This window comes from Strigops habroptila, chromosome Z (genome assembly GCF_004027225.2).
Source record: "Strigops habroptila isolate Jane chromosome Z, bStrHab1.2.pri, whole genome shotgun sequence".
Taxonomy (NCBI): Eukaryota; Metazoa; Chordata; class Aves; order Psittaciformes; family Psittacidae; genus Strigops; species Strigops habroptila.
This window is the reverse complement of record NC_044302.2, coordinates 22,830,416-22,845,050: the sequence shown is the minus strand read 5'-3', so window position 1 is coordinate 22,845,050 and position 14,635 is coordinate 22,830,416. Positions and strand designations below refer to the sequence as shown.

The 14,635-nt window shown below is 45.0% G+C and overlaps 1 protein-coding gene across 1 annotated transcript in view; it reads right to left on the bottom strand.

The window, feature by feature from the left end:
• Positions 1 to 14,635, bottom strand: part of FRMPD1 (FERM and PDZ domain containing 1) — a 39,075-nt gene that overhangs the window by 7,571 nt on the left and 16,869 nt on the right. Inside the window, exons 6-13 of the mRNA XM_030511647.1 lie at positions 12,585 to 12,692; positions 7,496 to 7,591; positions 5,151 to 5,276; positions 3,873 to 3,992; positions 3,432 to 3,568; positions 2,015 to 2,141; positions 1,532 to 1,651; positions 98 to 280 (exon numbers count right to left, since the gene is read on the bottom strand). Of these exons, the coding sequence (XP_030367507.1) occupies positions 98 to 280; positions 1,532 to 1,651; positions 2,015 to 2,141; positions 3,432 to 3,568; positions 3,873 to 3,992; positions 5,151 to 5,276; positions 7,496 to 7,591; positions 12,585 to 12,692 (1,017 nt within the window). The remainder of the gene's footprint in view (positions 1 to 97; positions 281 to 1,531; positions 1,652 to 2,014; positions 2,142 to 3,431; positions 3,569 to 3,872; positions 3,993 to 5,150; positions 5,277 to 7,495; positions 7,592 to 12,584; positions 12,693 to 14,635) is intronic.

The window sequence follows — 14,635 nt, the reverse complement described above, 5'->3', positions numbered from 1 at the left end:
GCTAAATGTCAGATTTTGAAAAGAATACATGGTGTGAATGACTCCCCACTTGTTCTCTAGCCCTGACACAGCCACATGCTAGTCATCATGAACTTACCTTCAGATCCTGCAGATAGATTTTGACCGTGCTCACTTTTTCAGACTCCTCTGTAAGCTCCACCCTGCTGATGTTTGCAAACTCTGCCAGACTTGTTATGATGTTGAGCTTATTATTGATAATCTGGCTCACCCCATACTTGGCACCCACCAGCAAGGCAATGTATGATTCTCTGTCCTGTAGCTGTAAGGGGGAGAGGTTAAATCTGTAACCAAAATCTGAGCACGAACCAAATTGCCTGTGCTGGGCAGGGACTCCTCAGCCACCTCATCTTGTGTAGTATCTTAACACTGGACTGTCTTTACAACTGTGCTGTAACCAGCTGCAAAGGGAGCCCCTTGTTACTTACAGGCTGTCAGGTCACCTGCTCCCAGCTGTTCTGTTCTCTGCCTTGGGGACCATCAGTTTCCCTGTACCCCAAAGGCAGATGGCCCCAGAGAAGCACCAGCCATCTAGCAGATCCAAAGAGGTCAAATCAGCAGCAGACTGCTATCAGAAGTATCACCTGGCAGGCTGTGCCAGACAGACGGAGTGAGACCTATTGGAGTTGGCTAGAAACTTCAGGAAGGCATTTTGGTTTTGGAAGAACTTTACAAAGTTCTTCCTAACACTTTCTGTTAGGATCAGACACCTACAAATAAATTAACACCCAAATAATTTGGCAAAACTATTTCAATTTGCACACAACTGTAAACCTAGGCATTACTGTAACCCACCAGTAAGGTCTTCCTCTGATGCAGACTACACTGCTCAGCTCACTGTACAAAACAGCTTGCAGCCTATAGTTCAGTACAGATTCAGGTGAGGACCCGCAAAACCCCCTCCCCCAAGAAACTCTTGGGGGGTTGTGAAAAGAGCAGTGTTCTTTTTTACAGTAAGGTTTAAGCATGGCCAATATGTCTTCAAGAGTTTTTGAAATATCCCCAGATCTCTTAAGTACTTTACAACATACAAAATACAGACAGAGGTCATCTGAAGAGCAAGAGTCACAGCTTTCAATTTGAAAAAATAGCAGAATTATTGTGTAGGCTGCTGTGTTATTCACTTTAATGGAATTATGCTGAGTTATCCTAGCAGCGTCCCTTACCAATACTTATCATGAAGTTCCAGGATAGGGAAAAGTAGTGTGACTGGAACTGGCTGAAACAGCATCACCAGAGTTAATGTTATATTTTCTACAAGGATCAAAGCAAAGACAGGGAAGGAGACTCAGTAAGAGGTTGCTAGTCTCACGTCAACAGTCAATTAAGAAAAATATTGAAATATTTCTTCCTTAGCGTTTGCTTTGTAAACATGCTGTGTAAGACATGATCTTATGCAGTGGTGAAATGGTGAAATTTTTGCAGTTATTGTCCAAGTACAATAACAGATGCACAAAGCAAGGCAATAAGACAGTATGCCAAAGCCCAGTTGCATAAATATACACACGCGTACCATCAGGGTGGCATTAAAGATCTTCCCATTGTACATCTTCAGGTCTCCCAGTATTTGCAGGTAGCTCAGGCGCACTTGGACTGCTGTGAGCATATGCTTCGTTTTGCAAGAGAAGAAATACTGTTTAGAAACATGACAGACAAATGAGGTTTTCCAGGCAGCCTATGGGCTAGAAGATGTTCTTTTCATGCAGTGCTTAGTATTTGAGCAAAACATCTAGCTTGGTCTGGATAGGCAATTGATCTGTACAGGACCACCCCGCATTATCACATTTGCCATGTGGCAACCCCACAACAGAACACACTCTGTAGGGAAATTAGAGTGTGTGCACAGCAGAGGCAGTTATAAGAGGAAAAGATAGAAGAAAAGCCCCAAGTGATCCCACAGTGGGGAGACCCATAGAGAAAAGACATTGCTTCTTTGACCGTAAGAGATGCTGTCTCCATCCTGGGAGACACCTTGAACCCAGGGGGGACACAGTACCTTTTGCCGAGGGTCCAGTAGCATCTGGTTCTGCTTCATGTGGTAGCTGATGGCTTTTTTGATATCCTTCCCTCTCATGTTTCGAAGCAGAGTTGGTGAGATGAAATTTTCAATTCCCCAGTCCCTCCTGCCAGAAAAATGGGAAGGGAGCAAAGGGGGTCCCAGCTGTGCTGTCCCCCAGCAACACAACGATGTGCAGAACAACAGCTGGCCAGATGCAGAGAAGGGCAAAGGCACCATGCCAGTCATAGAAGCATAGAATCATAGAATAGATTGTGCTAGAAGGGACCTGCAAAGGCCATCCAGTCCATCGCCCCTGCAACGAGCACAGACATCTTCCAACTAGATCACGGTGCTGTAACATGTCTGGGTGTAGCTCCTGAAACATGACTGCCTCACTCAAATTCACTTGTATGTGCATCTGCTACTGAGACAGGAGATGGGTTGGAGGAACATGCACTTTCATGCAGAATGCCCATTTTTACATGGTTATACAGGAGACAATCTACAGGCTTTGTCAGCATAATGGTCGCAATCTGTTCTTGCCTCCCAAAGGATGAAGGTTCTTTCACTTTACTTTGGTTACAAGATCATTACGTAACATCTCCAGTTCCCTTCACCCAAAAATGTGGATCATTATTCAGCCCAAGGACTAAATATCCAGGAACTAAGAATGCTGCAGTTGTCTGTAGTCACGTCTCACTCTTCACTAACTGCACATTCTTGGGTATGTCTGGCTGTATGCAGGCATCAGCAGCACTTGCCCAGGCTGGTGGAGGCTCAATGGTGCAGTTACGACACAAATGTCTGTTATTTAATGATTGGCTCGTCACAAATTCTTAAAGCAGGGTTGTTCTTCAGGGCAAGTGTGGTCTAACAGTGCTGACATGCAGGACAGCACACTCACTGCTTGTGAAAGCATTTTTTGGTATTTTTTTTTTCTAGACCCCATTACTTCACAGCACCTATCACGCTGAAATTAGATATTTCTGAAATAGTTATGGTGGATGAAAGGGTGTACTGGCTGTGCAGAGTTGATTATTATCCTCTCTCTCAACTACTGCATGCAAATCTTAGTACACTGGCAGGGGCAGCCTGGGTAACTGTAACTATATGAGAGATTCACAATTTTATGTCCCTGCTCTAGCTACAGATCAGAACCTCCCCCTGCTTAGGCACATGTCCAGATATTATACTGTACATATTATTCAAACAGCTCAGCAGGTTGAAGACAGGCCCTGAAGCCACCCTGACCTAAAATCACTGGCACAACTAAAAGACTGCAGTCTCTTTGGGTCAGAGACAATCTTCTATCCAGAGCTAAACACTGGGCAAACATAGAGCTGACACCACTTTTAGTTGGCTCCTTGTTCTGCCAGACGTAGCCACAACATAGCACAGAAATTTAGGAACTTACTCAATGTATTTCAAGGATACTTTCTGTGGCTGAGCACAAGCATAGATCCTCTCCTGTATGTGCAGAGCAGCCAGCCGTAATGCCACACTGCATTTCATTTCCACAGCAAATCTTTCCTGAAGCACATCGCTGCAGCTCTGGAACAAATAGAGCTGAGTTAGCATAATGATGTGAGCTCAAGAAGTCAGATTAAGGCCTCTGATATAACTATTGTGAGTCATAAAGGGAGCCACCCAGCTAATTTCAATCTCATTCTGTTAAAAAGACAAGCATATAAGTTGATTTAAGAATTTAAGACAAACTGAATCCAAATGCTCTCTTCCTAAGTGCTCTGCATTTCACATTCATGTAAATGAACTGGCCTGAAGTATGCTTTGGTTTAAAGCAGAAATGAGAATTGGATGAGAAGAAATCCTGAAGCATGAAATGCCTCTATTTTACCTGCAGGTAGAGATATTCAAAGGCAATTGGGTCTTCCTGCAGGAGGTCTAAGGGATCCTTTGGGACAAAGCAAACTCTGAAGAGGCACCGGTAGTCGTGAGATTCTCTTTTTTGGACCACCTGCAACAGACAAACAGCATCATGGCCACAAGGACTGCTGTAGTTCTTCCCTTCATAAATGCATACTAAGCCTCTGCCTTGTATGAACTCAGAAATAACTTAAAGCTACTGTCAAGTGGGATGACTGCATATTAGCCATTTATCCTCAGCAAATACATGGAGACATTGCTAATGTTTGTAATTTTATCTTAGATTCTTGTCCTGGTTTTTGCTTTTTCCTGTGGTAGCTTGGAAGTTCTTTGACAGCAAAGCTTCATTAAATATCCATTGATCTCACATACTTGCAGTATAACCAGGACAGATGCTGCAAGGCCATATGATATTGACAGAGAAACGGCAAAGCTTCTCTGCTTTTAAGTTCAGTCTAAGATAACAGCAGCCCTAAATAGACACTTGGATCATCATCCTAATATCAATACAATGACCCCTGGGTTACACATTAGCATATTTTATTCTGGGAAAATCCCATACAGGCTTACCATCTGAAACAAAGCAGAAATTCTCAGGCACACATGCTCAGTGGTTGGACAGTGTTAGCTACCAAACCTCTCTGCATCACAGTGCAACACCAGCCAACAAAGTCAACAGCATGAAGATAAGACTCCCAAGTAGGCACATTCTCACAAATTAGATTAGATGAGAATTAGTAGCAGAGCAATAGAGTTACTAAGAGAACTAACCTCATGTTTGCAGGACACAAACTTCTGATGCAGAATTTAATCGAAGTGGCACTTGGCTGGTTTAACTGACTACCTAGGGAGCAGTACACAGCTGGCCACGCAGCTATTTTAAGATTGTCTGAAATAGTCCTCTGTATATGGGCTGATCTGGCAAGTGGCACAAAGCATGCTCATCCCCTTGACTGTTCTACACAGTCCAAGCAACACCAGCCCATGAGTATTGTTCTGTGGGCTCTCTGAATGGAGTGAGACATTTCTGAAAGTGTCATTTCTACAGGAGCTCTAGTTAAAGCTGTGATAACACATGCAACAGGGAGAGAACAGCACCTCTGGAGATGGGGCCAAGCTCACACCCTCTTATGATACCTGCAGAGCTGAGTTTTCTCTGCACTTCACTGGCCAAAATTAATTTGTGCTGATGTCCTCTCTTCCCCCTCCCAGCATGCCTGCAGGGGCATGCAAGGGGTTCTTCTCTCACCTGCTCGATGAGCTCTTCCTCATGCAGCAGGTGGATCTTTGCCACGTTGTACTGCTCCTCCAGAGCAAGGGCAAAGTGCGCAATGCTCCGGATTGAGAGCTTCTCCTTCAAGGTGAGAACAATGTCCTGGGAAGGGAAAGCCCATAGCTGGTCAAACAGAATTTAGACAGAGTTGCTGAACACTGCTAGAACACCGCACAAATGTGAATGATTCTAGCCTGCTGCTGGCAGCCATGTGGAAAAGCACTGAAAGGGCAGTGGCCAGACACAAAATTCTCTGCAGCCAAGAACATGCTTGGTGCTACAACACAGTGAAATTTTTAGTGCTGTTTTGCAGGAAACCAGTGCCTTTATATAGTGCCTTTCCCTCTTCACTGACAGTTTCTGAACACATTGACCTAAACAAACCACAGAGGTCTCAAGGCTAGTGAAAGCCTGCAAGTTCATCAGAAATGGAGATATGGGAGATGGCAACCTCTTTGGGACACCAAGCACAAGCTTGGCAGTCAGCTGCTATGCTGTCCCAGCTGGATGTCTAAGCAACAAAAGAACACGGCAGACAGGCAGTCAGCAGGATGGTGTTCAGAGCCAGCCATGCCGAAAGCTTTGGCCTTACAGTTTTTAGTTTGCTGGTGTTGAGTACTTTTTGTCACCCTTGATTCAAATGTTTGCTGTTAACCATTCCAGCTTGCTAGAACTTTGTGACACTTTTTGAAGAAACTGCAAAGAACTTGTGGCCCACCAATAAACAAGAGTTTGAGAGCATAATTGTACAAACCTTACCTAATTTGACTGAAATTGGTGTTCCTTTTGTATGGAGAATTCTGTTGGAATACTAAGTCTCATGGAAATAACTAGGTTTATTTTTGGCAAACAGAAAACATTATATCAGGCTTGACTGAATTGAAAGAGAACTCCTTTTATTCACTCAAGACTCTTAAGGTAAGCACAAATATTTGACTCACGACAGTTTTAAGCAAGGATCTCTTAAACAGCACAGGAACTTTTGAAAGCACCTAACCTGGGAAGCATTTTACCCATTTGAGTGTTTCTGTTAAGAGGCTGGTGAGGCTTGCACTCAATTCCAGTAAGGAAAAATTTGCTCCAGATCAGAGGTGAGCAAGTTGAGCCTAACATGAAGAGCTAATCCATCTTTTAGAAATTAATCCCTTGCAGGTGGGCATTCAAATCTCTCTTCACAACTCATCTCCCCTTTCCTTACTATCTCCCTGCTTTATTTCATTATTTTCTTTTTCTCTGCCCTGAAAGTCACAAGACTTGCAGAGACTTACTTGCATGAGAGACCACAAGAGTTTTGTGAAGTTTGGATGAACTAGACAATAAATTTCTCCTTTCTGAAAAAAGTTTTCAGTGCATTATAAATAAAACCTCCGTGCTTTTCCCCTTAACATTCAGCCTGGTGACTTCAGAAAGCCTGTCTATTGTGCATTTTTTCTACAGTAACTGCACTGCTGCAGGACATCATATATCCTTTAAAGAAATTATGGCCTCCAGTCACTATACACAGGCAAATCTTATTAACTCCAACATAAACAGTGATCAACTCTAAAGATCAGGCTAGAAAATCCTAAGGTTTGTAAGTCTATGTCTAAGCATGGAAGTTATGGAAAGTGCTAGTTAGTGGCTCTGGAAAGCAGCATCTTGTATTTTGAAGAGAATGACAGTAACCTGTCTATAATGCCTCCAGGCAGAAGTGATTCTAGGTAAATGGTACTGCTTTTCCCTCTCAAGAGGCTAACCAGTTTTCATGTCTCCACAGGGAAACATTTTCACCAGCGCAAAAATGAGGCTGCACAGACTGGCACTTTAAGGAATAACCATCGCAATTGGACTTGCTGAGTTCACATGATATCCACATGATAGCCAAACCCGGACTCCACTGTTCAGGTCCCAAGCCAGGAGACTTGTTCTCCCTCTCAGGGATGCACATTGTCACTGCTACATTAAACAACTTCCTCTGTATTCTGTCATGTGCTTTCCAAAGAAAGCAACGTTAGTGTGGACAGCTGCCAATTTGCCAGTCCCCACCAACCTATATACTCTTGCCCAACTTCAATCAGACTTCACAAAGTGTAATGGTCTCATAGCCAAGTTCTTGCAAGTTTTGTGAAAATTGGTTGCTGAGAAGAAAACAGAGATGAATCAAAGCAACATCTCCTCTGCAGGAAGAGCATGGAAAATCCAGTATGCTCAGCATCAGCTGGCAATCCAGTTCCACTAGCTGGCCAATAAAACCAAGAGGTTGCAAATTCCACTGCATGTACCTTTACTACTGGATTGAATTCAGATGGTGGGAACAAAGGCAGACAACCAAGCATTGTTACCTTGACAGTAGTGCTTGTCTCAAACCTGAAAGCCTTCGTCTGTCCATTTTCCAAATATACCTTGAGAATGTTGGGCATACAAAGAAGAGAATTCCCCTGCAGAACAAAATCAACAGCACTAATCCTTGGATGTTAAGCCTCCAGGCACTAGCCTGCTCTGCCTGACACAGCACATGCTGGTATAAATGAAAATCTTTATCTGCTTTTGCAATCCTCTTGTGTGCACCAAGCTTTATTCCCTGATTATGCTTATGGCATGGAACAAGGGAAAGAGCATAACATATGGCTTTACCATACAACTCCAGCCAGTGCAACAGCTGCACATGGCCTATATATGCTTGCTGGTCAGTTCCCACATGATGTAGGAAGATTTGGCAGATACTGAAAGCTGAGGGCCATCCTCCCTGGACTCTTCATCAGGGACTGTAGCAATAGGATAAGGGGTAGTGGGTTTAAACTTAAACAGGGGAAGTTCAGGCTAGATATAAGGAAGTTATTCACTGTGAGGATGGTGAGACACTGGAACAGGTTACCCAAGGAAGTTGTGAATGTTCCATCCCTGGCAGTGTTCAAGGCCAGGTTGGACAGGGCCTTGGGTGATATGGTCTAGTGTGAGATGTCCCTGCCCATCGCAGGGGGTTGGAACTAGATGCTCTTAAGGTCCTTTCCAACCTGAACTGTTCTGCAATTCTATTACCAGAAAAGCAGTGATGTCTGCCAGAAAAGACATCTTCCCATTACTGGGCACCAGGCAGCACTAACCACCTCACTGACACCTTCCCACTAGTAGCAGCAATGATTTCAACTCCAGAGCTACCTAAACACTCCAAGCTTGGATGAATGGATCTTGCACACCACAAGAAGGCTGTCGGTTTCTTTTTTCATGTACAATAAAAGTACATGCAGGGTACTTTTATTGAGCATTCCCTTAGGATTTGTGACTCTGAGGCTTCCCAAACAGGAGATGATACCACCAGAGTTTCTTGAGATAGGTGTCAAATGCATTAGACAAGGCACTGACTTCCATAACAAAAGCCCCTCCATTGGGTGCTCTGAGATTTTGGGAACTTGGCTTCTGTCCTTCTGGGGCTGTCGAGAGCTGCAACCTTCAGCCTTCCACCTTACTCTTTTAGTACAACTCATCTGCATCATCCTTCTTGTTTTCAGTGTTATTGTTTTTCAGTGCTGAGAAAGTTTACTCCTCCACCCTTGGATTTCCCATTCAGCACATCTTTCTTATGTTCTTGGACCAGCATGTTCCTCCAATCTATATCTACTTGTCATGAGAGTGTCGAGGCTGAGAACACATTTCTAAGATGATCTCTGCTATGTTTCATTTGCTGCGCAACACCTTATAAATCTCACAACCTTGGTCTGTCTTGACAGAGAGCCTGTATACCCTGGAAGTACTACCAGAACAAACGTAACACACTTCTGAATCTTGTTCTTCCCCTCCCTGTTTCATGGGGTTCAAGCTGCCTACAGTCATCACTGAGGAAAAAAGCGTGAACATTGCCACTATTCCTGAGACCAAGCTCTAACTGCATGCTGAGTAGCACAAACACATCACATTTTTGACAGGTTTTAGGTCCTCCATCAATTTATGAAAAGTGATGCTGTTTACACTAACTGCACATTTTCTCTGGTTGCTCCCACAGTCACAAGTTATCATATGAATGAGGCCTTGCACAGTCAGCACATATAAGAACTTAAAATCTATACAGAAATTCATAGACCAATTAAGTATCACCACTCTCCTGGCCAGAACACCCAGATGGGATTTCTCTCCATTTTTGAGGCTCTAATAGTTTACTATGAATTAGTTCTGAAAGCTTCTGCTATGTCTTAAGCAGGTGTACCCCTCCTGTTTTGCCTGGTGCAAGGCTGATTTACTCCATGTTACAGCTAGGCCCATAGCTTCTAATAATACACTGACTGATGCTGCCCCGAGGATCCTGAGGGACCTGTCTCTTGCATATCATTCCATTATATGGAAATACATAATCAGTTTGCAACAGAAAATGGAGGCTGTATAGCATTGAGGCTTATTAACAATTTATGTTCCCAAACTGGAGTTTCAGTTTTCAACTGCAGAAGGCAGCCTCTGGGTTCGTTGCAGTTGCCACAGAGATCATTTAGCAATGCTCCACTAAGATGACAAGAGTAATCTATTTACTGAAACAGGAAGCTTTGCAGTTTTTCAGGGCTATAATACCTACTTTGGCTGTCTTAATACATCAGTCCGCTGAAAGGAGAGCAGTTCTAAAACACTCAAGCAGAGTAGCTACTGTCTATGGTAAACAGTGTTCTTCCAGAAACAAGTCATAAATATGCAACACATTTATTTACTCTTCCTTCATGCTAATATTTTACTATTCAAAACAGGGTCTATATCCAACTGTTGAAAAGGGAAGCTAACACCATAGAATCATAGAATAGTAAGGGTTGGAAAAGACCTTAAGATTATCTAGTTCCAACCCCCCTACCATGGGCAAGGACACCACACAATAAACCATATCATCCAAGACTCCATCCAACCTGGCCTTGAACACTGCCAGGGATGGAACATTCACAACTTCCTTGGGCAACCTGTTCCAGTGCCTCACCACCCTCACAGTAAAGAACTTCTTCCTGATATCTAACCTAAACTTCCCCTGTTTAAGTTTGAACCTGTTACCCCTTGTCCTATCACTCCAGTGTCCTTGTAAGCCCCCTTCAGATACTGGAAGGCTGCTATGAGGTCTCCATGCAGCCTTCTATTCTCCAGGCTGAACAGCCCCAACTTTCTCAGCCTGTCTTCATACGGGAGGTGCTCCAGCCCCCTGATCATCCTCGTGGTCCTCCTCTGGACTTGCTCCAACAGCTCCATTTCCTTTTTATGTTGAGGACACCAGAACTGTACACAATACTCCAAGTGTGATCTCATGAGAGCAGAGTAGAGGAGCAGGATCACCTCCTTCAACCTGCTGGTCACACTTCCTTTGATGCAGCCCAGGATATGGTTGGGTTTCTGGGCTGTGAGTGCACACTGCTGGCTCATGTTAAGTTTCTCACCAACCAACACCCCCAAGACCTTCTCCTCAGGCTGCTCTGAATCTCTTCTGTGCCCAACATGTATCTGTGCCTGGGATTGCCCTGACCCAGGTGTAGGACCTTGCACTTCGCATTGTTGAACTTCATGAGGTTGGCACTGGCCGTGTCTCAAGCATGTCAAGGTCTCTCCAGCATACCAACCGAACCACATGTTGTTGTTCGGCCACATTAGTGTTGTCGGCAAACTTGCTGAGCGCACACTCAATCCCATTGTCCATGTCACTGACAAAGATGTTGAACAGGATCAGTCCCAACACCAAGCCCTGAGGGACACAACTCAATACCGGTCTCCAATTGGACACTGAACCATTGACCACAACTCTTTGCGTGTGGCCATCCAGCCAATTCTTTATCCACCAAGTGGTCCAGCCCTCAAATTTATGTCTCTCCAGTCTAGAGACAAGGATGTCGTGCGGGACAGTGTCGAACACTTTGCACAAATCCAGGTAGATAATGCCAACTGCTTTGCCCCTACTCATCAGTTCTGTAGCCACATCATAGAAGACCACCAGATTGGTCAGGCAGGATTTCCCTTTAGTGAAACCAACCTCTGTCACCAACCACCTCATTGTTTTTCATGTGCCTTAGCATGCTTTCCAGGAGAATCTGCTCTAAGATTTTGCCAGGCACAGAGGTGAGACTGACTGGTCTATAGTTCCCTGGGTCTTCCATATTCCCCTTCTTGAAAATGGGCGTTATATTTCCCTTTTTCTAGTCATTGGGAACTTCACCTGACTGCCATGATTTTTCACATATGATGGACAGTGGCTTAGCTCCTTCAGGACCTGCTGATGGATTTCATCAGGTCCCATGGACTTGTGCACATTCAGGTTCTTAAGATGATCTTGAACCTGATCCTCTCCTACAGTGGGCCTAAGGTCTTCATTCTCACAGTTCCCTGCATCTGCCTTCCAAGACTTGGGTGGCATGGTCAGAGCACTTGCCAGTGAAGACTGAGGCAAAGAAGTCATTAAGAACCTCGGCCTTCTCCAAATCCAGGGTAGCCAGTTCTCCCGTTAGCTTCCAGAGAGGGCCCACATTATCCCTAATCTGTCTTTTGTTTGCAATCTACCTATAGAAGCCCTTCCTGTTATCTTTCACATCCCTTGCCAGACTCAGTTCTAACCGGGCCTTAGCTTTCCTGATCTGGTCCCTAGTTTTCTGGACAAAGTCCCTGTATTCTTCCCAGGCCGCCTGTCCGTGCTTCTACCTTCTATAAGCTTCTTTTTTCCCTGTAAGTTTCCTCAGCAGCTCCTTATCCATCCATGGAGGCCTCCTGGCCCTCCTGCTGCATTTCCTTTTAGTCAGGACACAACACTCCTGAGCTTGGAGCAGGTGGGACCCCAACATGCAAATGAATGTCTCTTACCTGTATGTTCTCATTAAATGAATGACAAACTACATATTGACCGTGTGCCTCCTCTGCACTTGCTACAACACCAGTGCCCAATCTCTGGCTGAAACAGCTCCATGGAAGCTCCCAGGCAGATACTAGTGTGAACCTCCAGCTATAGATTACTGTGGGCAGTTCTGATGTCCCCAACATAAGAAAGATTTGGAGATGCTGGAGCAAGTCCAGAGGAGTGCCACGAGGATGATAAGGGGGCTGGAGCACCTCCCATATGAAGATGATAGGCTGAGAAAATTTGGGTTGTTCAGCCTGAAGAAGAGAAGCTGTGTGGAGACCTCATAGCAGCCTTCCAATATCTGAGTGGGGCCTACAAGGATGCTGGAGAGAGACTCTTCATTAGGTATTTTCCATTAGTCTAAGTAAACAAATAAAACATAAACCCCTCTAGAGATTCCAGTGCTTCCTCCTCAGTCACAGGTGAGCCTAGGAAACAAGTTGGCACCAGATGCCTGGATGTATATCCAGGTGAAGACACTCTGTAGGTCCTGGCCACGCTAAGCCAGCCTGGCATCTGTCCCCAGATGGGAACCATTACTTCTCAGCATGCATTGTCCATGGCGTCTGGCTGTAGCCATACCCACTGACCTGCGCATGTCCGTTCACCAGCACTTCCTCTGCAAACCGTACTTTCACAGGGTTTGTTTTTAGCCTTGCCCTCTTCTCTGCAGTAAGAAACGACGACTTGGGCCCGCCCTGAAAAAAATAACAGCACTTGGTTGGCAACTCAGTCTGTTGCAGTTAGGTACAAGATGCAGAGGCCCACTGTACAGGCAAGAGTGCAATCACAGCCCATGCGGAAGCTGCTCACACCACACTGTCTCACACTTACAGGAACAGGTGATGTTAGGAGTCTCTCAGCCTCCAGGCTTGCTATAGGCAAAACTTATCTGGGCTACAAGAAGACCTGCCTGGGTGGTTGCTGCCTTCTGAACACAGACCCAGCTGTCCAACAAGTGGATGCACATGCAACACATCCTGTACACACTCTTAATTTCACTGCATGTTAACCAGCTACTGTGTTCACATGTCTCCCCAACTCTTGCAATGAAGCCAGAATCCTGCAGAACAACTGTTAATCTACCAAAAGCTGGCTTGCATTAAGGCTACACAGCACCATAAACCAACACATGCAGAGTGCCTTGCAGTGACAGACAAAATCCCCTGTCAGTGTATCACAAGAACACAGCCGCGTATGCAGCACATCCCAGCTCAACTGGGGTTTCTAGAGCATACTGTCATATTGCAAATGTTTAAGAAAACTGTCCAAGGCTAAAAAGCCAACTTGACTTCATTGCACTGTTGTCACATAACCATGTCGCATAACCATGCTTTCATCATGACAGGGGCCTACCAACCTCACAAGACACCACATGAGTCTAGGAACCACCAACTTCTTGTTCGCAAATGTCCTGCTCTTGTAAAACATGTCAGTCCCTAAGAAGAACAGAAGCAGTATCCCTCAGTATCCTCCTAGACAACTTCAAGGTAGAGCAATCCCTACACTCTTGCCAGAGGCGCAGGTGCCTCCCAACCTGCCACAGCACCATCTTGCCCTGAGGCCATTTGGCAAGGACAGAGGATGGGAGGCAGGCAGGAGTCTCTCTTCTTGGCCAGCAAGCCCTTCCAGAGTCTGCCGGGCTGTACGGATCATTATGCCCCACAGCTGCCCTGAGGAGGGCCAAGGCCTCCCATATCCCTTCTAGTACGGACAGTGCAGCCCCGGCAGAGGGTCTGGTATCCATCGATGGGAGGTGTTACCTCTCAGCTCTAAGCACAGCTGCCTTCAGAGTGGGGCAAGAGCCAACCCCAAACCAAAGATCAGCCTTGGCTGTACTTGGAGGTGTCCTTAAAGTGACCTGCAAAGGAAAAAACAAAAATGGGTTTGTGCCCCTTTTGCTTCTCAACAATGCATGAAGGCCTGTGAAGGGTGTTCCAAATCCCATGCAGGGTTTCCAAAACACTTTTCTCTCTGAAACCCTTTTGGCAGGCATTTAGGTCTTCTAAAACTCACTTTCATTTCTCCCTTGGTCTCCAGAGCCAGATCAAGCACTGGCAAGACTGACAGCCAATGTACTATGCAAGGGAGATTAGATTAACAAAAGAGGGAAGCCACTGTTAAGTGGGTTTGCTTGAAGTTTTCGTGGTTACTTTGGCTTTGTGCACATCTGTTGAATGGAAAGCTTTGGGCAGGGAAGATTCATTTAAGAGATTTTCTCTTTAATGTACCTTTACTGAATGGCCAAGAAACCTCATGACCTTAAGCCTGAGAACTCCAGTAACTCTTCTGAAGGAATTAACATTCTTGTTTCTAGGAATAAATTAAAAAAAAACAGGCCTCCAAACAAACAAAACCACTCCCAGAATGCTTTCTGGGGTGGGGAGCAACCCTCCTCAGGCCACTTGCCATCACAATAAGGCATAAAGCACACAAACCCAATTTTGTCCTTGCCTTGCACCTCAGCATTTACACATACACATTAAAATCCAAATGGATAAACACGTCATGTTGGTAGTACATGCCTTCTGGGGAATTTTATGCTACAGGAATGGGCAATCAGCACCAAAGTTTTGTAATAAAACTTAACTTCTGTTCCCAAAGTATGATCCACACCCAGGTGACAGCCCTTAACCACACA